This window comes from Jatropha curcas, chromosome 4 (genome assembly GCF_041381405.1).
Source record: "Jatropha curcas cultivar XTBG-Jc1 chromosome 4, XTBG_Jcur_1.0, whole genome shotgun sequence".
In the NCBI taxonomy this organism is placed as follows: Eukaryota; Viridiplantae; Streptophyta; class Magnoliopsida; order Malpighiales; family Euphorbiaceae; genus Jatropha; species Jatropha curcas.
The window spans coordinates 25,168,248-25,196,240 of NC_143154.1; the positions used below are offsets into that span (position 1 = coordinate 25,168,248).

Here is a 27,993-nt window from a genome sequence, read left to right on the forward strand (position 1 = left end):
TATTACATGAAATTTTACAAATTCTGAAATTGTAACCATATAAATAGATCAAATCTTGAGACTAACTAATTTATTTTTATTTTTACATGTGATATCTTAACTCAATTACTTAGCATAATTACTATTCCTTGCTAAGAACCCATTTATATGATTTTCTATTAAAAAAAAGGACCCATTTATAATTTTAAATGACCTAATATAGGCCAATGGCCCATCGGATTTCATTTCTCAATCTGCAATTGCAATTTTTTAGTAAGATTGACGAAGACAAACACAAACTACCAAAACAAGAAACTACTACGAACTAATAAATGAAGAAGACTTCAAATTCCAAGTCAATCGAATTCTTTTTTCAGATAGAGAGAAATGGAATTGGAATGGGAGAGGGACTCTACCAGGATAGGATCGAGCGAGGATGAGGATGTCGAGGATTTGAACGATGTGCCTTTTAAGGAGAAGACGGACAATGCCGCCGATTGGAGAGAGACGATCAACAAGGTGGTTCCTGCGGTGGTTGTGCTACGTACCACTGCCTGTCGCGCCTTTGACACCGAACTTCCTTCATCCGGCTATGCCACAGGATTCGTTGTCGATAAGCTACGTGGCATCATCCTCACCAATCGCCATGTCGTCAAGCCTGGTACGGTTTCATTCGATCTCAATCATATTATTTACAGAATGGTAGAGTTGTTGTTGAGAAGAAAAAAATTGCTGCTGCCACTCTGCCAGAGCAGAAAATTATGGATGGACTCCGGCTGCGTTTTTCCTTTTTCTTTTTTTCCGAAAACGTTTTTAACTTTTTTTGAAGAAACGTTTTTTTAATAATAATTTTTAACTTATATAAAAAAAATGCATAAAATTAAATGGTATCCTGGGTAGCCCGTCATTGTTGGCTGTGTTCTGTGGTGATGACAGCCATAAATTATTGGGTGTTATAGATTAATCTATATAGTGGTGTTATAGATTTTTGTGATTATTAAGTTTATAGATGACAAAAAATTATTAAGGATTTTAATTTGATTGGTTAAAAAATAAAGGTAATATAATTTTGATTGATCATATTAATTAACTATTTTAATATAAATTCTATTGGATAAAACTAGAAATTAGAAATTATATTATATACTATATCATTTTAATTTTATTGGTTGAAAATTAAGATAATTTAATTTTAATTGTTTATATTATACTGTGTAAGATATATATTAATTATGGTAAGAATATAATATGTTCAATTATTGTTTTTAATAAATATTTAATTTGATTTTACTACATCTAACTAATTTTACAAAAAAATAAAATAAATGTAATTGATTATTATTTATTAAGGAATATATTATAAGATTTATTGTTTGATATAAAGTAAAAAATAAAATTCACTAGAAATGTATATAAAATATGAGATAACACGTTATATTAGCAAACTATATAACATTAAAAGGATTTTTTTTCTCAAAGAAGACAATCATAAAATTAGTTATATGCTCACATACTTTAGCAAAAAGTAAAAAAAAAAAAAAAAAGAAAATACTAAAATTATAAATGATGCTCTGAAACATTGATTAATATTTTAATTATTATAATAGCTAATACCGGTTTCTCAAGTTTTAGTAATATAAATAGTTTATGGTATTATATTATATACGAAAAACCTTAAGTTAATTAAATGTAAATTGTTATAAAAAAATTTAAATTGGTTAATAAGTAATTTTATTTTCATAAATATTTGATTCTGAAATTATAATAATGTTTTATTATTATAAATATATTATTTCCTTAATAAGTTATTTAATTATTCAATTTTTTTATTTTATTATTTCGTCAAATGTTATTTTTCTTATTTTGTGAATGCTCTTAGATTTTTAGTAATATAAATTGTTCATAATATTATAATTTATATAAAAAATAATGAAAACTTATATATATAAATTAAATTATATTTACTTGCAACGTATAAAAATCAACAAGCACAAATAACGTGCAACGTAATTTCTAGAAAACTGGTCTTTATAAGTGTTCCAAATGCTAGACAATATGAATGGCACTTTCCCTGAAAAGAGCCTTGATAATTTTGTCTTTTTATCCAATATTATCTGAATCTGATATTGCATATTTAAATCTTTATACTTGTGAAAATATTCTTATTCTTATCAATATTTTACTCCCTCGCTTTGGTTATATTTGATCGTTTTTAACTTTTTTTCCCATTACTTTTAGAAAAGTATTTCCATTAAACTTTGTAAAATTACTCTTATATTTTCTTAAAATATATGTGATTCACTCATTTTCTTAACTCTGTACAAACGCAAACATTGTCAAATTTAAAAATAAAATTAAATGGAACTAATGTTTATGAATTTACAAATAATGCTTAAAAAATTACAAAAAATTAAAATATACGGATAATTTTAAATTCATCATGGAAGAACAAAACTAACGTAAATTTAAATTTTTAATGATTTCTTTTACATGTGTATATCCACAATAAAAATAATGAAAAATATATTTGGCTTAGATTGGTATTGGCACAATTTTCATTGTAGAAGGTCAAAATGTCTAAAACGCTCTGTGTGTATATTGCGTTTCAAAATCAGCCCCATTAAACATGTTGAGAGCATTATGGATAGTTTGATGAGATTGTGCCAAGCACAAGTTTTGCCATTCAACAGGACTCAATAAAAACTCAAATACTTGTATTAGAGAAAAAATATATATAACTCAATATATAACTGTGCAAGAATTTTATTTAGCAAAGATTGATATCAATCAAATAAGTAGTTAGAAAAAATTGAGGTACTTTTTAGATAATATTTATTATGTAATTGTGGTTTTTATTTATTTTCTATGTGACTACCATAATTGTTTGGCCAGTTTTCATTTGTCTCCATATTCTTTCATAAAGTTTTGTTATTTTTGTTACTAACCTAATTGGGATATGGGTAGGGTTGTAAATTAGTCGAGCTGCTAGTGAGGTGCTCTTGGCTTGGAACAAGATTGCTCCATTTTTTTTCAATAAATTTAAGTAATTGAGCTTGATAGCTCGTTTAATAAATGAGTGAGAGAACTAGTTGTTTAATAAATGAGTGAGAGAACTAGTTGCGAGCCTTAAAACTGCCTTGTTTTGATGTGGGGTTCTCAAATTTATTCTTTTTGTTTTCAGAAGATACTATTTTGTTTTCTCTTTTATACTCTTTTTTCATGGAATTGTTTCATTTCTTCGTTTCTTCGTTCCTAATACGGTAGATATTTATTTTCTTCTCAATTTTTATTTGGCTAGTTGACTCATATAAAGTGTAGCCTTTATGTATAAAGTTGTTTGTTTTAAATCTTTATTTATTCTTTTGGTGTTGTAGGCCCTGTAGTTGCACAAGCGATATTTGTAAACCATGAAGAAATTCCTGTATATCCTATATACAGAGATCCAGTGAGTTGACTCTTTATATTTCATTTGCCTTAAATAAATCCTTCTACAGATATATTATTTTAAATGAAAGATGAATAAAATTAAGTGAAAGAAGAATGAAATTAAGTGGATAGGCAGTAAAGAAAACCCACTAAGGGAAGGTTGAAATGTTCATAGACAGAACGTGTATTCCTTGAATCATTAATATAGAGTTTCAGAATGAAAAAGTAATGGTAAAACTCAAAATATGTTCAGATACTTGCTCTGGTGGGAAGAGGTAAGCATGTAAAAAAAAATTTTTTTGAATGCACAGTTAAAAGCAAAATTGTTTCAAGGTAAAAAAATTTAGATGTTTAGAACCTAATTAGAAGCACCATAGTTGTCTTCTTATGATGAAAAGTAAGCATCGTAAACATTTTTTCAACTAACCCTAAAAAAGAATCTGTTTGTTGCTTCGAATCTTGCTTTATTGTTCTTCTCATACCCACAAGTGCCCTTTTCTGATCACTCTTACATCTCTACATGTTATGGTTACCCCTTTACTAGGTCCTTATATGGGGTTCAAATGTCTTGCACAAAATGGGATCTGGTTATTCTGTGTACCAATTATTCTTCAGTGATGTTAACATTACCTGCTATTTGGATTGAGGGGTTTATGGTATGGGAAATTGGTTAATCAAGTCTATCTAATTTACAATGTGTAGTACTCATGATTAATGATCATATAACTGGGCTGCAAAACATATCCATCGCTGTCTCTGTTTTTCCTCCTGCATGCTGACTTGCTTAGAGGATACGTGCATAACCTGCTTAACTTTGTTGCATCTATTTGTAATTATTTATATATTTTTTTGACGGACACTTTTTCAATTTTACCTAGGTCCATGATTTCGGCTTCTATCATTATGATCCTGGTGCAATACAATTTCTGAACTATGAGGAGATTCCTCTTGCTCCTGAGGCTGCTTGTGTTGGACTCGATATCCGAGTTGTTGGTAATGATAGCTGTGAGAAGGTATTTACTGTGCTTCACATGTCATGTAGTTTTCTGAACCTTAGTTTATTTATTACTTAGTGCAACGTGAGGATTTACATATTCAATTTACAGTAGATGGAGAATTTGTGTTTTGAGAAGAATATAATTTATTGGCAATGATTGGTTTCTGTTGTTGGTCATTACATTTGTTTCTGTATTGCTATATGAAATGTGAGAAATTTGGGAGCATAATAAGCAATTATCCTAGTTGCAGGACAATCCACTGATTGCATAGAATATTAGTAGGTGTAAATTTTGACGTTGGATGCCCAATAGTCAACTTGCCAGGTGTTGTTCACATCTTATTTACTTTATTTGATAAAACTAATTTTTGCTTCCATTTCTTTATATATGTTATCATTGTGCATACTGCAATGGCTCATGCTATTAGTTTTTGCATGACATCCTTTTATTACAATTATCTGTTTGAAATTTTCATTTAATTGTTTACTAGTCGCTGAGATCACATTAGCGCACTCACCCTTGACCTTATTTGGATTCAGAACCTTTGATCTGCTTACACTTTTTGCAAGAGATGTTTCAAGAGGCTAGTGGTGTAGTCACATTGATCACGTGAAGTTCCTTCTTGCTGAAGTTCAGTTTAATGCCTACAGATTGAACTAAATATAAAAATTGTTATCTAATCCTCATGGTTTCATTTGTTGTTCAATGCTGATGTAGATGAAATATAGACGACCTCAGGTTGGAAAATGCTTAGTTTGTCTGGCTTCCTTGCATGGCTACAAAGTCATATCGAGAAATAGGAAAAAGCAAAAGAAAAACCACAGGATGGTGCACCTCTTTTCAAGAGATGATAAATGGTTTTACTAGATGGTTTTAGTGGTACGATGCAAAACAAAAAAAAAAGAGAATGCAAAACATACAAAAACAATGGGAATGAGAAGAAACAGAAGAGCAGTATAGGAAAGAGAAAAGGAGTATAGGAGCAGCAAAGAAATATGAGGAGGAGAATGAGAAAATGTAATTATTCAATCAAATTTTCAATTCAAGCAAACAGGAATGGAGTGCACTTCTTCAAGCACCAAAGATAGCCACTGAACAGGAAATAGGACTCCCTAAAAATGAAGAATTTCTTGATTGAGGTTTAATTCTCTAAATAGGAAAATGCCATTGAAATTTATGTCGAGTCATCAATAAGTTAATAATAACAATTGCTTGTGTACAACACTACTCTTTGATGTAGTTCATATTCCTCACAGGCATAGCTAGAGGTTGAATCTTTTATTCTACCCTATCTATGGGAGAAGACATCTTTGCAATCAGTAATAGTTTATATTTCATTTAAGGCTGGTTAGAAGATTTAATATTGTGTAGGACTTGTTAGTAATTTTCTATGCTGTAACCTTGACAGGCCCTACTTCGTTTTTGAATTGAATAGAAGTGTTTTAGCTGTGAGAATCTAGGGTCCTAACCGACTCTTGTAGAGGAGGCCAAAATCTTGATTACAGCTAACAAACATGTTATAAACTTATTTTTTTTCATGATTGTGCCGTGATAAGTTGTTAGGACAATAATCTGGTTTCTATAATTATGGTCGTCTTCTTCTTCTTCTTCTTTTTATTATTATTGTTTTAAGAAAACTGGACTTCACTCAAATATAATAATTTCATCATCTTATTTGAAACTCTCCTTGTAGTTGTTGTTGTGTCTTCTCCCTCCGTTGTTTTCATTTGTGCTCCTTGAGTCATATGATTGTGATGTTATAAAAATTTGGCTTACTCTGCTCTCATGTTACCCTTAATCCTTCTGCTTAGTGATATTTTCAATTTAAAATTTAATTCACAGGTATCCATTTTGGCTGGTACCATTGCTCGTTTGGATCGGGATGCTCCTACATATAGAAAGTATAGTAATTTTTTGGTCTTTAGCCCAATACTCTTTTAAGTAAAAGGTTCCTTTCAATGGTATGTGATCGACTTTATATAGCATTCTATGTAAGTGATGGTTATGATGCTTACATCTATATAAGTGTTTTTATCATCCAATTGTCGATTCAACCATTTTGATCATATTGGATGATCTTAAACCAATTTATATCTTTCAAAATGTTATCATTGATTGCATGATAGGGTTGTTATTAAGGTAATTTTGGCTCAGGTTTTAATGCTGCAAGCTATATATGTAATGCATAAATCCACACAAAATCATCATATTCACAGTTGCATGTTTTCCCCAAAAAAGCTTGAAGTTCCTACAGTTTTTAGTAAAATCATAGATCCTTGCATTTAACATGATAATCTTTTGTTTTTCTCTTATATGTTTGCATACATGCACAATTTCTTGTTAAAATAATGAAGGTAAGGATGTTGGCTTGAGCTTAATGATGCAAGATTACTTTCTTAAGTTGTGATAAAGTTAGAATGTGGATTGAGGATAAAGTTCTTGGCCTATGTTATGGCTTTTGGACAAGGTGCCAAGCCTTCATACTCTAAAAAATTACAATTAAAGAATTAGTTATTGCTTCTAATATTGATTTGCTCATTATGTAGGGTAGTTCTCTCCAGTGATCATTGGTTCTTCAAACACTTCATCATAGTGGTTAATAATGAATATTTTTTGGTGCAGGGATGGTTATAACGACTTCAATACATTTTACATTCAAGTAAGTAGTTAATTATTTATGCTACTGATTGAAGAATGTGATGAGCATATTTCATTATTTGGTGTTATAACAAAATTTACGATGATCCGGTTAAATTTGAAAATGCATTTGTATAGGCAGCAACATGCGTGTGAGGTTGAGAGGTGTTTGCAATTAGACTTGTGAGGAAAAATCATTTTAGAGGTTTTTGGGACAATTCAAGTGTTTATCAAATGAGTTTCTGAAGAGGTGATAATAGTTAGAAGGAAACCTTCTGAGGAGCATTATTTTAAGGAGGTTGAATAGCTTCTTTGGTCTATGATATGTTAGAAACCTCCAAATACTCTTATGACTAGTAGTTTAAAACTAGTTGACAATTTAGTACGTTCCTACCTGTTTTTACAGGCAAAGACAACTTTATCTTCAAAACTAGCAACTCTCCTTCGAAATCATGGAGACATCATAGAAATTTGCATGGACACCATGGGGTCACAAAACTTTGTGCTTACTTTCCTCTTCCGTGTCCTTAAGTTTTACAGCACTACTTCCACCAAATATGAATAGCTGGGGGGACATGGGCTTGGGGCTTCTAAAAGGATTCTAAAAGAAGCAATATAAGTAAGGAGGGGCATGAAATTTACTGCTATTTGAGCACATAATGTACAAAAAAGCAGTTAATGTTATATTGGTTCTCACATATAGAAAAATACTGTTTATCCTTGTGAAGACAATTGACTAACAGAAGTATTGACCTCAAAATAGAATTGGGCGGATCTTAGATAAAATTTTGGCATGGTCTTACATAGTTCTGGGCTTCTACACATAATGCCTAAAGTTTTAGGTAGGATGATTTTCACCTAATGTAGAAACTCGCTGATATGAGGTGCACTGTTGTAGCCATTATTGCTTTTCTGCTAGCTTGGTCATCATTGTTATTGTCCAGTTTGTTATATTCTTTTATTGTGATGTTTATGCACATGAGAATATGTTCAAGTTTTTGGATTGAATTTTTACATTTTTCTTTCTCATTTTGGAAAGAAAATATAAAGTAGTAATTCCATTAAATTTCCAGAATGGAGCAGAAGTGCTATAGTTGTGAAATAAATTTCTCTGATATTCTGTAGTTTTACAGTTTGAGCGCTTCGTAATAATTTGGTCTTCAAATTCACGTTTTTCTTAGGGACCTTTTGGACACCAAAATACATATCAGGAATCATTACTTTGCCATTGGACATACTATGAAGAAACTAAAACCACATCTTTGTGCTGTTAATGGACTTGTTTCATATAGCAAAAAGTATGCTATCTTACGATTATATTTATGGTATAAATGTCCTTTACTTGTTTTACACATTACTTTTAGGCAGCATCCGGAACTAAGGGTGGTTCTAGCGGTTCACCAGTTATTGATCGACAAGGTAGGGCAGTGGCCCTAAATGCTGGGGGCAGGGTATCAACTTCATCAGCATTCTTTTTACCTTTAGTGCGAGTAAGAATTTTATTATGATTTGATTATTTCATAATGCTTCTTTCTTAGTCTTGTAATTGGCGAAATTTAAATCTAAGCTGAGATGACAAGTTTGTGGTAATAAAATAATGAGATCATTTAACTTGCCTTATTTGCAGTAGTTTTTGAAAAATGTTACTGATAACAGTATTAGTAGCCGTAGCTGGTGAATGTAACAACTATTGTTAAAACCTTGCTTGTTTTGGTCATCTATTAGCAATAGCTGGTTAATGTTGAGTGTTACATTGGATTATCTATCTGTTCAGGAGTTACTTTCTGAACGAAGTCTGATTCATCTAATGATTTTTTTTATTTAGTTAGGCAATTCTATGCAGAGAAATGAGAAGCCATTAAGTTGCTTTTAATAGGAAAACTTAGTGTAATTTTAGGATTGCAGAAAAAAGTTAATGTTGATACTATACATTTTAATAGGATAATTTAGCATAGCCATTAAAAGGTTGAGCATTATCAGGAGTATCAATAGCCCACATTTACTGCTTTTTAACTCTAATGAAACAAGTTGGTCGAAATATAATAGGAGGCTGGGCAGTTTCCCATTTTATTGGGGGAAATCATAGAGTATTTCTTAGTATTTTATGGTTTCATGCTTATATAGGGTTTATTGGGGGAAATCATAGAGTATTTCTTAGTATTTTATGGTTTTATGCTTATATCTAATAAATAAGCTGCTGGCCCAGCATTTCAAAAACGGGGGCAATATTGTAATTTATAGCTTTTATTGGAAAGCCTGTCCCTGTTGCTTTAAGAGTCTTCATATTCATGTTAACTCTTATCTTGAAGTTCTTGTTTGGATGGGATAGTATTATTCCTTTTTATGTTGGAGTCAAAATCTAGAGGATGTGGACTATAATACTTTTGCTTCAGCTTTGTTATTCAATAAAATTATTAGCAAAGTTGTTTCATGCAATTCAACCATTGGTGTAATGCTTGTGAAATGTTGGTTTGATGTCTAAGAATGTTTATTGGAGAAGCCTAAACACTTATCCTTCTATTTGCCGTTCAAACATTTATGAATTGCTATTCACAAGTACTATTCTTCAATTACTATTCTCGTCAGTATTCATGGTATTGTTCACTGACACTGTTCAAAGTGCCATAAGAGCGCCATAACCCTTCATTTTGTGTTCTTTTTGCTTCCTTAACCTATTCCCACACAAACCCTAAAGATTCCCCAACACAGTTTTCCATTCTGGCCCTTAAATAAACTCAAAATCAGCCAAAATAACCTTTTCTAGCGAGCCCCTAAGCTGCCCTGTGTCAATTGAACATCTTTATAATTCTATAGTTTGGATTTTGGAGAATTATTTGAGTAGTAATGGAAAATTTTTTTTCTTTACTTTTTAGAAAAAAATGGTGAGAAACCAAATAAATCTCTACTGTTGATGTTTTAAAGAGTGTGGTATTGCATTTTACCTGTAACCAAGTTGGTCTGACTTTTGAAGGGTGAATAGTTAACTGCCGTCTGTGGTTATTTTGAGAATTATTTGTGGGGTAGTAAAGCAAAATTTTAACTTCTTTTTTTTTTTTTTTTTTTTGTATTTTTAAATTTGAAAGAATCTAGATACTTTATATTGAGGAATTGAAGAACGCCTTGATGCTGGTGATTTAATTTATTGTTGAATTATCAAGGGTTTTAGATCTGACATTATATTTTTGCAGAAGTTTGGCTGCTGTCAACAAATAAAACTTAAACATGAGCACAAGGTCTTGAACAAAATTAGGTAGTTTTACTTTTTGGACAATAAATTTGAAGTATGTAATTTGCAGGTTGTTAGGGCATTGAGACTTATTCAAAACAGCAGAGATTCTAATACAGGTAAAGGGGAGGCAGCTCTAATACCACGTGGTACACTTCAGGTCTGTTGTTATATTTACGTGTTCTGCAATTATTTAAGCATTATATCAGAATTGCTCAACAAAAGCATGGAAATTTTTTGGTTAACAATGTACCTTTTTTTTATATTCTAACTCTGTAATCTTTGTCCTGACTTGATTTAGTAGTGATATGTTCTCGAAAATATGTCTTTTGTTCCCCTTGGTCTCTAGTCTCTTACTTGTGTTTGTTTAAATGATATGTTATATATATTTGTTTGTCTTTATAAATGTTCATATGGGAGGATAATATGCCATTCAAAAGAGGTAGTTGGAAAATCAGGCATTGAGTTGAAAATACAAGTTTTATGAATCAACTTGTCAAGGTCTTGTCTAAAGAATGCAACACATGTTAATAAATCGAGTAAAATTGAAATAGAAATTCTTATGATAATGTGACAACAGGAGTCACTATTTATGGATCTTCCCCTCAAAGTAGTGTAGTTTAAATGGAAATTACTTATAGATTGGAATTCCTGCATGGGCCACAGGCCCACAGTGCAAACCTTGTCATCACCTTACAGTCGATTGTAGTTACCTTTTATTTTCTCTGGGTGTTTCTTGATTATAATATTGATTTAATGATCTCACTGCTTGATATAAATGTTTAGAATAAATTTTCTCTTCCAATTATTTTTTTGACTAATATTGTGCTAAAGTAATCTCCTAAATTTGCCTTCAGTGAAAAGTAAAGTTGGCTTGTGCAATTCTCACATAAACCCAAGTTATTCCTTGGCATTGAGGATATCCCCATGATTTACCAAGCTGCTTTACCCTGAATGATGAAGAGAATAATTGGAAACTAATCTAATGGACAAAAAAAGATTCGATGTGCCCACTAGTGGGTTTCTGTGTCGTAAGTTGAATGGTTGTCTAACAAACTTCGACACATTTGAGGGATTTTTTTTTCTTGGCTTAGTTCTTGTTGTTGTGTGGGATGTGGAGAGGAGGGGAACATGATATATTTGAAATTCTTGAAGAAAACTTGGCCTTAAGGAAGACAGACTAGGAAATTGAGGTTTCATGCACGTCTAAAAAATGGTCAACAATGACCTCTCTAAAAATGCTTCTTTGTTGAGTGCATGTTTATATTTACTCTTCAAGATCCAGGTTTTGATAGTTGTGCATTTGATTGCAATGTTTGGGGTTTTCTTTTTGTATCTGGGGTTTTCTTTTTGTATGTTGTACTAATGATTTATAATTTAGGTGACATTTCACTATAAAGGATTTGATGAAGTTCGGCGTCTTGGTCTTCAACGTGAAACAGAGCAGGTATGTACTTCTTCCTCAAGGATAATTAAGTGTTAAGACTATAATTATGTGATTGCTGTACATAGATGCCTAATCCTGCTTCTTCAAGAGGTGAATTTGGATTACTTGTCCATTTTGTGGTTATTCCTCATGGATAATGGTTACGAACTGTGAGTCAGTGACTCATGGCTCATACTCTTGGCTTGTGTAGATGGTACGCTGTGCTTCTCTACCAGGAGAAACTGGAATGCTTGTTGTTCACTCTGTGGTGAGCACATTTTTTTTTGTTTACTATTGTATAAAATTGTAATTTAAATTTAATCATCCTAATGTTTATTTATGATTAATTATTTTCCACTTCAATTCTTATGATCTTGGATACCAGGTTCCAGGTGGTCCGGCTCATCTGCAGTTACAGCCAGGGGATGTGCTAGTACGTGTGAATGGGGAAGTAAGTTTTGCCTAAAATCACATGACACTCTGTCTCATTGTAACAAGAAAATTTTGATGATATTTGGTGTTATAATTTTGTTGTTAAATGGAATTATGAATGATAAAACTCTTTTAGCTTTAGATTCATATTCATTCCCTCTCTTTCTTTTTAATTTCTTTTATTTTTTCTTATCTGTTGGAATTAAGGCTTAGTTAGTTGAGTTGTGTTTATTTGAGTATGTCCTCTTGTTTCCTTTTTACCTTTGAGCTTTTGTTACTATGAATAGGTTTGCAATATTATGGGATTAACAGTTGATACATGCTTACGGTTGAGTCTTTATAATAACTAGAAAGATTATTCTTAGATATATTGAATGGTTGAAGTTTACCTTTTGTTTGTTCAACCATCCGCTTGATCATAGTTGATAGGTCATATCATTATGATAACATAAGCATATTAATTTAAATTAACAAAAAACTTCAACATTTAGCATAAATGTGTGTGTGTGTACCTAACAAAAATGAAAGCAACCTTATACTTTCATATCATCTCAAAGATAAAAAAAACTTTCAACAAATTCACCATCTGCAAATTTTTGTAGTTGTCAACTATGCTATGACGTAAAATATTACGTCATATGGTCAAAAGAGTTTCATGCTCAAATGAAATATTAAGCATGCTTCATGTATTGTAATGAAAAATATAAAGAAGAATATATGTTGAGATTTGTCATGTGTGATTACATGCTAAATGATGATGGGTAACTTGTTGGTCTGGCTATTTGTTTTTTTTTTTTTTTTTTTTTTTTTTGTCTATTGGAGCCATGGACAGTTGGATCTTGTACTCTACTTAATTTTTCGAACTTATTAGTAGGAATTCTATTGATGTACATCACTTGGTTTCTACTTCACCTCTTTCATAAGGAGTTTATTGGAAAACATTTCATGCCAAATGTGCAAGTTTTGGTTATTTGTCATCATAATATAGTTCTGAAATGTTGACTATATAGTTAAACAACTCTAATGCAGATAACCACTCAATTTTTGAAACTGGAGACATTGCTTGATGATAATGTCGATCAAAAGATTGAAATACAAATTGAAAGGGGTGGCACATCCTTGACCATAAACATAGTGGTAAGACTTATTCTCGATTTATTTATCCTCCATTAATAATAAATTCACATTGGTTTTACTTGCTATAATTTTCATGACTGGAAAACAGTGTGTAGCTATCTTAGAAATACACTTGTTCATTTTATGGACTGAACTTGATCCTACATTCCTAACATCAAATGTGATATATATAATTTGGGTTGAACCAAATGCATCAAAAGGTGCATGTACTGTTTCTAGAAGATGGAGTTTTATCCTAATCGACTTTATCCAGAAATATTAATTTTTTATGTCAAGACATTGATAGCGAAATCTCAAATCAACTTATTGGTTTTATGGTATATCAGTACAAAGGGCAAGGCCAAAGGTTTATATTTGTTTATATATACAAGAATGGTTGAGTAAATCATTTCTTCTATGTTCTTTCAAGGCCTACAAATACAATAGAAAGAAGTGAGAGTTTTAGTAAACATCATATATATTTGTTACAATATGATTTGGTCCTTAGTTGATAGAATTTCATGGTACGTTTGTATTGCATTTAACAACTAATAAAGTGAAAAAGCATCAGCTTGATTTTTCCTGTTGCTTAATGTTAACATATTCAAACTTGATATTTGTCAGGTTCAAAATTTACACTCTATAACTCCTAATCACTTCTTGGAAGTTAGTGGAGCAGTGATTCATCCATTGTCTTATCAACAGGTAGGTTGGACTGATTTAGAGGGTGTTTGGTTTGCTTTTAAGTTGGTTAAACCTACTTTTATGTAGAAAGTCACAAATAGAATAATGTTTGATTAGGCTTTTAAATCGAAAAATCTACTTAAAATATTTACTTCTTTAAACTACTCTTTGAACTAGTGAAATATCTTTAAAACTTTTAAAACTACCAGCACTATCTTTGTTCTTAACAAACCCTTAAACCTCCTATTTAATTAATATATCCTTTTTGGTAATTGTGATAAATTAAGTTACTTGTACCTATTAACCAAACACTTAAACTATTTACAATTATTTTTAAATAATTTTGCCAAACACTAACTATTTATTTTTTATTTTTTAAATTGACTTATTAAGTTCAAAAAAAAAATTTAAATAAATAATTTTGCCAAACACTAACTATTTATTTTTTAAATTGACTTATTAAGTTCAAAACAAAAAAAATGAAATCAAAAGTTAAAAGTAGCCAAAAAAGGGGGAGGGGTTAAAATGGGTTATGACATGGGAATACGATTCAACTAACGCAAAAACTAAACGAGTTAGGGATTAATCTAAATGTGTTCATGCCTCAAACATGTGACCTGTATATGATACGGATTTAAACAGGTTGACTTGTCTAATCCGTTTATTTAAGGATAAAAATGTAATTTATATATAATATGTGGATTAGGCCGGTTATGCGGATTATATGTGTCGTGTTTTTGACCCGTATATGACTCATTTAGTAAAATTTGGTTGAATTTTTTGACTCATATATGATCTATTTAATTAAATTGGTTATATGTATCATGTTCAGATTACTCGTTTAATTTTCGTGTCGTGTTTATGTTGACCTTAATTGTATTGTGTGTTCTCGTTAACCCAATTCGACACCCTTACAAACAAAACACTCTTAATAATTTCAAATAGTTCCTCATGAGTGCGCCTAAAGTGTAGCTTGTGTTCTTATTCTTATTAAAATACTCACTCTTGTTTGTTTAAAAACATCATAATATGTGCTACTTCTTTTGGAACAGGCCAGAAACTTCCGCTTCCATTGTGGTCTTGTATATGTTTCAAATCCTGGGTCAGTCAATTGAGATCTTTTCACATTTTATTTTAATGTTATTTGATATTTTATCACGGAAACTCAAAGTCATACAAAAGGTAGCATTTTATAGCTAAGGAGAATCAATTACCAATGAAGGATTCACCATATGTCTGAAGTTTTAAGGAAGAGAACTTATAACCATAAAGTTATTTGCTGAAAAATAATCTCAAACAGTAACAAGCTTTTTGTTTAGCGTAATATCATATTAACATCAAATGTAGGAGTCAAGTCAATTCTAATATTTTGGGGAAAAAAAATATAGAAGTCAATAATTAATTTTTATATATTGATTTTGAATAAAGATAGCAACTTTATCAAGCCCAAATTGGGCGGGCTTTACTTTACAAAAAGCATCAAGGTGGTAAAATAGTTATTAAAGGTGCGCTTTAGGCGCACCTTACTGAAGGCTCAACGGCTTGTGCCGAAAAGTCCTCAAGCAGGTGACTTCACTTAAGTTATCACCTCTGGGTATAAACGTGCACCTTTTTAGGCCTAAGGCTCAAGAAAGGCATGCCTTTGTGCAACACAAAATCAATAATATGCATTTGTGATCCAGCCTCCTGTCATGACCCAAATCCATGGGCCGGACCAGCATTAGGGCCTAAGTAAGCATAAGGTCCCTAAAGCCCATAGTAAACCTGAACAACTAAACTTAATCAATTCGAAATGAATCACAGGAACAGTAAACCCATATTCTATATAACAAATCTTACGGTCGTTCTCTATCCTAACCCAAATCCAACATTTCAAATATTTCATAACTAGGAACAATTACATTACACAATATCTATAATATGGGCTAACTGGTCCATACATGTACATATAGATCTGTCAATCATCAACCTAAAGTTATCGCTTAACATGATCACACTCGTACAAAATTGGAATTATTATAATCCTATAATAGGGGTTTTCACAATCCTACAACTGCGGAGTTCAATATCAAATACAAATAAATAAGTTCTTGTACATAATGCTCACAATTTAAATAATTACTGGAATTAGGAAATTTCTTTCCTAGCTCTGCGGTGAAGGAAACAGAGCTTTAGCCGGGACAAAGAAGAATCTACTTCCTGGAAAAGTTAAACACAAGAAATGTGAGTTTAATAATGAATGGTAATTATTGCATAATACAAGCATTCACACGAAATGCTTCCTAAAGCACTAAAATGAATACATAGCCGGTCAAGCATATGGCACAACATCAGCATCCACAAGTAATTACACTTTCAGTTAATCAAACAAGTGGAAATTGATCAGTGGCGTCACCGAAAACCCCGATGAGCCATCCTCTCACATGGCTCATCCTCTTATGACGTGTGCACCAGGGAGCCGATCCTCTATACATGGCCGACCGGTCTAATTCTCACTTGACTAGCCCTCTCATTTTTCTTATACTCTCTTTTCTTTCCATACCAACAAGAGGCCACCCTGTGGTTTTTTATAAAATCCATATCATCATATGCACACGGGGACGCCGATCTCCCCATACATGGTTGAAGACCGCCCTCACAAACCCAATGGTGACCCACTTCATCCCAATTCCACACAAACAAGGCATATCATCATCACAACACATCTAATCAAACATTGTATTTAAAGACAAGCACGTTATATAAACAAACATTGTTATGCAAATATTCAAATATACACATATAAATCAAGTACAAAATAATGGATATTTACGCTATAAACTAAATAAATAAGTAATAATTAAAGTAAGAAATGGTAATATTATATAATAATGTATGTATACATGACGCAAATGATGATATACTATTTATTATAACTCGCGGCAATAAGAAAGGGAATACTCTAATCGTAGTTCTGTTTTGTTTTTTTTTTTTTTTTTTTAAAAGCAAAAGACAATCTTGAATAATCTATATGAAGTAGAATTGAAAAGAGAGAAGAATTAACTAAAGAATAAGAAATCATTCTAAATAAATCTAACAATCTATTTATTAAGTATGATTATCTGAGATTCTGCCAAATTTTGGCAGAATCTCCCCTAAAAATAGGACTTTCCACCTGACTAAATGTCATAATAACATCAAATATTTTCAATCAATACACATAGCCCATCCGTTGGGCATTCAATCAAATCAAATACCCATTCTCCTTCAATAACAATATCATAGCTAACAAACCATTTAAATCGTCTATCCATTATACATTACTCATTTTTACATGTATGTCCTTCTAATACAACACAAAAACTCAAATTGCTACCAACTTGCAGAAATCGAAGTTTTCTATGTTAAAATCATGGATTAAACATTAACTAACTAATTCCCATCAAAATCAAATTTACAACTTCAATATACTATACTGAGCTACAACTTACAAAAATAAATTGAAATAACTGCTGCCAAATCCAAAAGTCTAGGCTTCATGATTAAATTTTCATATTTTACACACTAGCTCAAGGAATTCAAAATTTTCTACTTAATACCCATAATATATCCACTGGTTCGCACATAACTTAATAAAATTCAATTTATAACTCATTCAAAATGAAAGTAGTTCAATAATTCCTTCATAGGATAGTAAGAACTTAAGCATATAGCTAACTAGCTATTTTCAACCTAAAGAACCCTTAATTCTCTGTAAAGATTTATAATAGACGCAATAGCAACATAGGAATCAGTTTATATACCAATTTAAAGAGCAAAAATCCGAAATTCCTAATCACATTCACCTAAACAATAGCTTGATGTATAAATTTCTGCAATAGCTCAAGCATTAGTGGCAATGTTGCTGTCATAATCATGCTATATCTATTTTTAAACTAAAATCCCCTTGTTCATGCTAACTTATCCATTAATTTAGCTAATAATTTGAACTAAATTCGAGAATCAAATTTTTCCTTTAAAAAAATGTATAAACAGTAGGAGCTAGGGTCTAAATTTATGCAATAGTTTGATTCATGATTCAAAACCTCCATCTTTGATCAAGGAACTCATAAACTAAACTGATGAAGGTTGGAAATTGACTTACCCAGCTGCGATACATGCTGGAAATCGAAATTTTCTGGTTAGAACAATCGGCAGTGGCTCCTTTGTTCAAAAGCCAATCCTGTTGATGCTAACTTGATCGGAAATGAATAGGATGGTGGCTGGAGAAATGCTAGAGATGAGGAGAGGGCCTGTGATGAGCTGGTGTCGCCAGAAATGGCAAAAGAACAGAGGGAGAGCGTTGTCTCGATCGGAAAAAAACAAAATCGCAGCTTCACCTGTGATCGCTGCACTATAGCCGTAAACAGGAAGGAAGAGAGTGGCGGAGGAACGACAATGGCAAGGAGAAAATTCTCTTAGAAAAAATATTTTCTAAAAACAAAGTCTCAATAGTAATAATTGAAGTTTATATATTTATAATAAAATATATAAGTATCATTAAATTTTAGCATTATGCTTTGATTTTCGAAAAAATTTATGAGTTATTAAATTTATACACTAAATTGATTATACACACACACACACACACACACATATACACCTTTGACATATAAATATAAAATTTTTTCAAAATTTGAAAATTATATAATTTATTACTTAATATTATTGTTTCTTCCTAGAATAGTAACTAATAATATACAAAATTATAGACATACATTTGCAACTAGTGATAAAGAAAATGACATTTAATACTTTATAAAATATTATTAAAAAATGAAGTGGATACACTTGTCCTTGCCTTGCACTCTTCTTATTTTGTCAACCATTTTCTATGCGGGTAGGGTTGCAGTGGGAATGGAATGGAAAAACTTGCACATTCCCTTGATATTCCTATTTCTCAGTGAAATTTTCAGTTGAAAAACAGTGCTGACGGTTAGTTTGATGTGAACTTTTGACTTCTTTTTTTTAATTGAATAAGTAAATTTTGAGATAGTGAAACCATCTTGTTTTTAACAGAGAGTTAAACCTGAAATTAATGGCTAAAAGGAATGTAGATTAGAGTTCTATGAACAAAGACGAAGAGGCAGTATTTTACCTGACTAATGAAAAATAAGAAAATGAAGAAAGCATGGGAGGAGTGTAAAGTCTCAGGGATTCAACCATTCTGTAGCCTGTGAGGGAAAAAAGGATGGCCTAGGAATACATCTGTCTTGGTTATGTCTGAAGACCATATTTCTTTTGGTTACCAAGAAAACTATCTTATCTTTCTCTTTTGAAAAAAACTCTAATTCAATTTTTGGATTTTTCTTAATTAGTTAATTAGTGGGCTTGCCTAATTGATTGGAGCTCATGGATTTAATCATCAATATATAAAATTCTAAATTATTTGATGGAATGCAGTTGCCTTCGTTATTTTTGGATAACGGGTAAAGGATTGAATTTGCAAGCTTTTAAAATCTTCATTCGATGTTTAAAAAAACTGTTATATGCTCTTAAGTTTTTGATAAAAGAGTTGTTTTGTTGTCATTTTTACTTTGGCAAATGTTGTGGATAGCCTTTTCTGCTGTGCATATAAAATGCTTATTCCTAGCATGCATGGGTGACATCGACAAGCGCCTTTTATTATTAGTCTTATGCTCATTGACAATTAAGAGAGAGACTATAAGAAGAAAACCATGAAATTGAATTCTTACAAGCATAAAAACAGTAAAAGAATGAATAGATAAATTATATTATTTCAAAGGAATTGTGGAATAGTAACAGGATTTAAATGGTCCCTGTTGTTTATAAGACCTGTGTAGACCTTTTACTAAATGTTACCACTACCAACATATGACAGATATATGCTATCTAGAGCTGGTGTTCCTCGCCATGCCATCATTAAGAAGTTTTCTGATGCAGAGATATCACGACTTGAAGAGCTAATCTCAGTTTTGCCAAACCTGTCTCCGGGTGCTCAAGTGCCAATAGAGTATATAACCCACAAGGATCGTCATAGAAGCAAGGTATGCAAAAATTATATAACTTGTAACCTAGAGAACATATTCTTCCAACACCCACTTTTTGTTGTTTAAATTTGTGAATGTTTTATATTCAATCAATTAGCACTTATGCTTTGTGTTTGTTCCATAATCTATTCATGTAAATTGGATATCCCAAAAGATGAAATGGGAGTTTTTGACTTTAAGAATATGAACATGGATGATAATTTGTTGTCATGTATTCACATGTAAACCCTTATTTTTTTTCTCCCTGATTAATATCATTCAGGAGATAAGTAGATTTTCTTTTTAACATCTGTGGTAACTGCAGTTTGCGCTGGTCACAACTGATTGCCATCAATGGTATGATACTCCAAAGATATACACTCGTGATGATAGTTTCGGTTTGTGGATAGCAAGACCTGCTATTCAGCCTGAAGCTCTGTTGCTTTCATCTTGTATTGCCAATCCCGGACAAGGTTTAAAAGAAGAAACATTTGCATTTAGTTGTGAATCCAATCTTGTGGAAGACATGCCTCAAAATAACAACTTGGAGTTGACTGACAATATGGGAACTTGTCATGATCATGCTTCTAAGGAAGTTGGTTCCAGAGATGAATGTGATGTTGCAATAAATACACAAGTACTAGGAGATTTGTCCATAAATAACATTGTTGTTCCCAACAGTTCCTCACATGAAGCTGGAGAAATTAAGTTGGAGAATCCAGTAATCACGGAAAATGCAAATTCAAATCACCCTGAGTTTGCAACAGAAGCTGAAGCTAAGGCTCCATCTCCAGACCGTGTGATTGAACCTGCTCTTGTACTGGTTGAGGTAATATGTGAAAAGTTCTAGGCTATTGTTATTTGTTCTCACAACTATGTTATGAAGTCACTATTTCATATCTGTTCTAGCTCTATCAACATTTGTTTTCCAATTAGAAAAAAATGCAACTAAACAGCTACCTTCCACTTTCAACGCTAACATTATTAACTAGGTTGGATATAGCCTTCAGAAAGAGCTTTTTTACTTTTCTACATAGTTTGCTGTGGTTTTAAATATTTTTTGATTGAAAAAAAGTTTGCAGTTAATTATAACTCCAACCTAAATTTATCTATTTCAATTCTCAAGTTTGGGATTGTTCCACTGTGCAATGATTTATGGAAATCTCTATGGCTATAGAATAGAATTCTCCTCCAAAACCTTGAAATCCACTTTTTAATCAGGGAAAAAAAACACTTTATCTTACTATAGTTATCTAGCAATAGTTTAATCTTGTAGCCCTTACCTGGAATGGAATCTGGTTATTTTAATGAAACAAAAATATCTAGTTATGTACTGATTCAAGTTGAGTGATATGCAGAAATTTAATGACCATGAGTAAATTAATTTGTTCCTTGAGCATTCAATCAAATCTTCAGCATTCACGTTAATAGTCTTTGTGGAACCGTAGCCAAGTTGTAGTGGTAAATTGCTATAGTGTTGACTGAAATGTGCAGTTGCCATGCGCCATCACATAATACAACTGATACTCAACTTCTGCACTAGATCTGGCAACCACTAATGCTTCTATATCAGTGCATATTATTCTTTTTTTCAGTACTATGTGCTGGTTCATAGATGTTTTGATTATTCTTATACTACCTTGTTATAATACTTGTGACTTGTTTTTGTTTTCTTTACTCTTTGTTCATTGTGGTACCAAGTTTGGCTTACTTTTGTTCTCATAACTCTGTTTCTTGTGAACTTGTATTCAGAAGAAAGAATTATTGTTTGTTTTGATCAGTTATTTTGATAATCTATGCTGACTCCCTATTAAATCTATCTTATTAGTGAAATAAATGATTGTTTGTTTTGTACTTCCAGGTTAATGTGCCTTCATCGTGTTTGCTTGATGGTGTCAGTTCACAAAATTTTTTTGGAACTGGTGTCATTGTGCATCACTCTCAAGGAATGGGATTGGTTGCAGTTGACCAGAACACAGTTGCAATATCTGCATCTGATGTGATGTTATCCTTTGCTGCATTTCCTATTGAAATTCCGGGACAGGTAAATTTTGTAGTAGGAATGTTCAAAACATTTTTGTGGCATTTCATGCACCGTCTATTTCATTGCAGGTGGTTTTTCTTCATCCCGTTTACAATTTCGCTCTTGTTGCCTATAACCCGTCTGCTCTAGGAGCTGTGGGCGCTTCAATGGTTTGTGCTGCGGAACTTCTTCCTGGTAGGTTTGAGTTTGACTTTATGTAGTTTCCCCCTGCCTTTGGTACTCTTATTAAGAAAAGATTGCGGAGAAAGAAAGAAAGCAGACTGCATGGAGATTTCATGATTTATCATATTTTTTTTTAAGTAGTGGCATATTCTCATCATGGAGTGAATGAGGAGGAATTAGGACTAGAATTAGCTAAGTAGTGCTGAGCTTCTAGTTGTTTGAATTTAGTTTGCTCAAAAATAAAGAAGCTTAAGTCCATCCCAAGTTCGGAGAATTTAGCTTGAGCTTATATCACTGTTGTCTAAGCTCATTAATTAATCTGGTTCAATTTAAGATCAACTCATTTGAGTCATCAACATCTGGCTGCTTCAGTTTTAACCAGTTCAATGAGGATAGGTGCTACTTTATGGCTGCCCTGAGTGAAAGATTTAGAAATCAACAAGCGAGCAAGAAAGTAGGCTTTTTTTAACTGCAGTAATTATGTGGAGGAAAAGCAAATTGAGCCTTTTATTTTTTCTCCATAGCGTCTTACTATCATCAATTCATTGCACTTTATATTTGATTGCAAATAACTGGAAATAATTTGAAGGCATAGTGAACACCTGTTGCTTTTATGGAGAGGTGAAGCCCCTCCCTGTTATCTTTGTTCACAGTGAGATCCTTGGTTCACTGTCTTTCTGATAGATGATATTCAAGAAGGTAGATCCCTGTCCAGAATTGCCTAACAGCTTGTGAGGTTGTAAAGTAAGGTCTAGGAATTTCAATCGTGAGCTATTATTTTCAGGCTTGCTTGATGGATCCACTCTTTTGCAGCCTTACTTGTTTGGTCACACGCCCATGTGCCCTTTTTTCTTGTTTTATTCTCTCCATACTGATTATATTGCTTTACTTTTTTGTTTTAAAGAATTATATTTATACTTTTCGAGCAGAGCCTCCTTTATGTAGTGGAGATCCAGTATATCTTGTGGGGTTGAGAAATCTACAAGCAATATCAAGGAAATCTACTGTAACAAATGCATGTCTCTCATTGCATGTTCCCAAAGCTGATCCTCCTTGTAACAGAGCAATCAATATGGAGGTTATTGAGCTTGATTCTGGTAAGGGAATAGTTCTTAATTACCCATATATCTATTAATTTGTATGGGTGTGGTTCTTATTTTATGCTATAATCCAGATTTTGGTTATATGTTTACGGGAGTTCTAAGCAATAAGCGTGGAAAAGTTCAAGCTCTGTGGGCAAGCTTTTCAGCTAAGGTTGTGACTGTTCTTTTAATTTACTTCATGTTTTGTCTTATATTATGCTACAACTCTCAGATCTTCATTTTCAGAAAAAATCTGGTAGCAGTGCATCAAAAGATCCTCAATTTGTTAAAGGGATTCCAATCTATATGATCAGCCAAGTAGTTGACAAGATCACATCTGGTGCAAATGGACCATCTGTTCTAATAAATGGTGTCAAAAGGCCGATGCCACTTGTTAGGATTTTAGAGGTTGAATTTGTTACTAGATTGCTTTCAAAGGCTCGGAGTTTTGGTTTGAGTGATGATTGGATTCAAGTACGTTTTAATTTTTTTTTTTCTTGTACAGTACATAAATTCCTGTCTTTTCTGTAACCGCAGTCTAAAAATGCATTATCTTCTTAGTGCTTGCTCTTCTTTCACGTGGTTGAAGAAATTTTTGCCAATTTTTCTTTGTTTCTCTTGCTTTACAAGTACACATTACTTGTTTAATGAAATTGCCTAGGTGTCAGTGCATTAATTGGAACTCTTAAATGACCAAGTAGGAGATGTACATTATCAAAATGACAAAAAATAACAATAGTCTTTCTATAAGTTGGTTGTTGTCCAATTTAATATGTTATGATGCTGTGATGCAGAAAGTATGGCATATTTCAGTTTTGAATTTCTTTAATCAAATAACTGCTCTAGTATTTATAAGGGGTTACACTATTGGCTATTACAATTTCTTATGGTTAGCCTTGCTATCCTTTTTCTGTTAATGTTTTTCACATTCAAAATAAATCAAGTCATTCTTATTTCACTACCATCTATTGGTTTCTATGCTTCATAAGTGCTCTTCAACTTAACTTTGCACAAATGCTGTAGGGCTTTGCTATATCATTGTTGTAGATACTAGTGGTTGTTTTCTGTAGGCTTTGATCAAGAAAGATCCAATAAGGCGACAAGTATTACGTGTTAAAGGGTGTTTGGCTGGATCTAAAGCTGAAAATGTATTAAAAGAAGGTGACATGGTGCTGGCAGTGAATAAAGAGCCTGTCACTTGTTTCCGTGATATAGAAAATGCTTGCAAAGCATTAGAGAACAATGCTGACAAGGGTGGGAAACTTAACATGACCATATTTCAACGAGTAAGCAAACACCAAGTGGATATGCACAATGCTTTTAACTCACTGTGTATATATATATATATATATTAATTGGAAAATGTATAGTTTGACATGGTATATGTTTATAATATGTTGGTAATTAATAAATTAATTTGACACCCTTGTCTGCATGATTTTCTAGGGACGTGCAGTTGATATTGTTGTAGAAACAGATATTAGAGATGGAAATGGCACGACACGTATGATAAATTGGTGTGGTTGTATTGTTCAATATCCTCATCTTGCAGTGCGTGCGCTTGGGTTTCTTCCTGAGGAAGGGCATGGTGTATATGTTACAAAGTAAGAATCTTGTTTTTTGCCACAAATATCAAGCTCTTGATTCTAAGATAATGCTAGAATCGGAATGATAGCAACAATGCACTGGGATTTGCTTTTCTTTTAATGCTTTGTATAGCATCAGATGGAAAATATACAATCTTTTTAAAGTAGTTAGCATGTTTACTAAGCAATATCCAAATGTTGAAGAACTGCTTGTGAGCTAAACAAAGCTGGGCTGCATGTTGATTCTAGAAATGTAAAAGTTTGGACAAGGTAATTTTTGAAGCTGGTCAAACATAGTTGACATAAAAATGGGTTGACATGGATCACTGACCATTCAACCCATGAACCTTAGGTGAAACCTTCTAGAACCCCTAAAATGTCAATTGAATGCAATTTTACTACAAATAGACATTATCTTTGCTCTCAAATTACACAAGGGATTCATTTACATTTGAGTAGGGTCAATTAATGTTATTTCAGGGAAGAACTAGAGTATGAGTTTTGAATGAGCGGTTTTTGGGGGTTTTATTAAATTTACTTCACTTTAACTTGTTTTAAAGAATAAAGATAGGAAATTTGGCTCAGTTTTGTACTTCGATAAAAAATAGTCAGAAGAACATAAACCTGATTATTTTGAAGAGTTATCACTATTGCAACTAGTTTGGGACTAAGGCTTCTTGTTGTTATTGTATCATTGTTGCCATATAAATCTAGTATTTTTTAGTACTTCAAATGGTACTTAGATTTAAGTTACATTTTGATTGTTTAATAATCATTCTACACTATATTCTTAATTATATACATTAAGTTGTTCCAAGTTATAATTATAATTAAATTATAATGTTCTTATTATTAATTGGATTTGGATGTAATTTAATCTGTGTTTACATTTTCAAATTGCAATTAAACTGACTTGTTGAATTATTGGCCCTTAGAAAATATTTCGGCCCCACTATTGTTTCAAATGATAATCAATTACATAAGAGTGCTAAAATTACTGAATAAAGTTTTGTAAATTTCTGATTTTCTTAGGTATTATCGTGGAAGTCCTGCAGACAGATATGGTCTATGTGGTCTTCGATGGATAGTTGAAGTCAATGGAAAACCGACTCCTGATTTGGATGCCTTTGCTAATGTGACAAAGGTACAAAACATTCTAGTTCTTTTTGCTTCTCTGAGCAAATATATGCATGCGTGGTTCTGAACTTGTCATCCTTATTTTCAATGCCTCTTATCTTTCTTTTTTTTTTTTTTTTTTTTTTTTTTCTCATTGCTTAATGATTATGGGATTTTTTTTTCTTTTTATGCTGGTAGCTATTATTCTAGAGCATGTGATGTTGCTTTAAGGTTGCTTTAATTTGAAAAACAATGAATCAAAGAAACTTTTCAAGGGACAGATATAGGAAAAGATGAATGAAAAATGAAAGCATTACGTGTATAAGGCTGCATTGATTTGGATGAGATTTATGATATATATTAGTTAGTTAAACTAATAAATGGAGATTAAACTAATTTGATTGAACTTGTGATTTCTCCTGCTATCAAATTGTCCTTTCATTATAATGTATATATCCTTTCATAAACTTGGGACTTTTTGTTCCCATGATTGTTTTGCACTTTGACAATGGATTTGATAGAATAAATTAGGTTCTTGCATATAGCTTCTCCCCACCCACAATGCCAAAAATCGTCCATATTATTCATATACTTGAGTGAACAGTAGGATATAGATTTGTCATTATTTGCATATTTATATCTTGTATTCCTACTCTGATGCTCGTTATATGCTTATTCTTTATACTCGTTTAATTTTTTATTTATATAATATTAAAATATAAATTATTATTTAGATTAAGTTGTTAAAATACATTACACTTCATAGATATAGTAAATATTTTTTTTTTTTGGTTATATGTCATGATTCATATATTAGTTGCTTTCATTTTCTTTTTTAAAGAAAATCCAAATTGAATTATAAAAAATCAGCGTATAGCTTCTATTAGAAGTTTTATCATATTTATTCTTATTTTTTTTTAGCCAATTAAAATCATGAAAGCATTTAAACATTATTAATAAAATTATTTTCTTTAATAGAACTAAGATTTGAATTATATAAGATATCAATATAACTAATAAAATTTGAGATATTTAAAAATAATAATTTTTTATCTTAATTTTAGACCAACTAAATTAGAGTGCAATTTGTAATTAAAGAAATTTAATCATACCCTTTTTAAATCAAAATTTGAATTATCTAGATATATTTATTTAAAAAAAATTCAAAAAAAAAAAATGTAAAAGTTTTCAAATGCCTCATATTTACACATATTAGTTAAGATAATATTGTTGAAGCTAAATTATAAATTATAATAATAATAAATTATTAAAAATTATTAAATTATTATTAATAATTTACAGAATAATAAAATGAAATAAAATATAATTAGACATAGTAAGATAATAATAATAAAAATTTAAAATTTTAAAATGCTTAATTATCTATATATATTTATCTATTAAAAAAAATATATATATATATCCTATCAAATTATAGAAATTATATATATATTTTTAGGTTAAAATTTTTTAATTAGCTAAGAGTAAGGTTATTCTATGATATCTTAAATTTCATAAGGACAATTTCTGCGATCACATTATCCCCTCTCCTATTTCTCCTTTTATATATAGTATAGTATAGTATAGATTTAAACTAATTGATTAACTAATGATGGTGTATATTAGGATTGTTCAATTCGGTCCACTTGGACCTGATTTAAACATATTGTTTGAAAAAGTAACGAATTTGTTATTATATATTTAACTATATTTTTCACTTTTGTATTATATCAGGAATTAGGAAGTGAGGAATTTGTTCGAATAAGAACTATCAACTTGGATGGAAAGCCACAAGTGCTAACATTGAAGCAAGACTTGCATTATTGGCCCACGTGGGAACTGAGATTTGATCCGGACACTGCAATCTGGCGTAGAGAGACAATCAAGGCATTGCAGTAAAGTGCTTGTGTATCCTTTGAAGAGTGAGATTGTGATTGGACCATCAAAAGTCTATTTCATATTGTCAAATTGTAAGTTTCAATTTGCAACCTTATAGTGGTTTTCTGAATGATAAATGTTTCTTAGTTCAAAATTTCAATCCATTTACAAATTGTTCTGGTTTCATCAGAAG

At 31.5% G+C, this 27,993-nt stretch overlaps 1 protein-coding gene across 2 annotated transcripts; it reads left to right on the forward strand.

Moving 5' to 3' along the window:
* Positions 1-202: 202 nt before the first annotated feature.
* Positions 203-27,986, forward strand: LOC105648201 (protease Do-like 7). Of its 2 annotated transcripts, XM_012234513.4 has the most exons (24): positions 203-640; positions 3,354-3,424; positions 4,284-4,418; positions 6,246-6,304; positions 7,026-7,062; positions 8,405-8,530; positions 10,337-10,426; positions 11,648-11,713; positions 11,904-11,960; positions 12,078-12,143; positions 13,154-13,261; positions 13,865-13,945; positions 14,977-15,026; positions 19,785-19,950; positions 20,258-20,761; positions 21,794-21,976; positions 22,045-22,150; positions 23,068-23,235; positions 23,313-23,392; positions 23,467-23,694; positions 24,291-24,506; positions 24,667-24,824; positions 25,839-25,950; positions 27,657-27,986. In XM_012234513.4, the coding sequence occupies exons 1-24, from the start codon at positions 367-369 to the stop codon at positions 27,819-27,821; spliced, it is 3,306 nt and encodes a 1,101-aa protein (XP_012089903.1). In that variant the 5' UTR covers positions 203-366; the 3' UTR covers positions 27,822-27,986. The 2 variants fall into 2 exon arrangements, with proteins under 2 accessions (XP_012089903.1, XP_089576604.1); XM_089720478.1 differs by lacking the exons at positions 203-640; positions 3,354-3,424 and adding an exon at positions 3,916-4,061.
* The last annotated feature ends 7 nt before the right edge of the window (positions 27,987-27,993 follow it).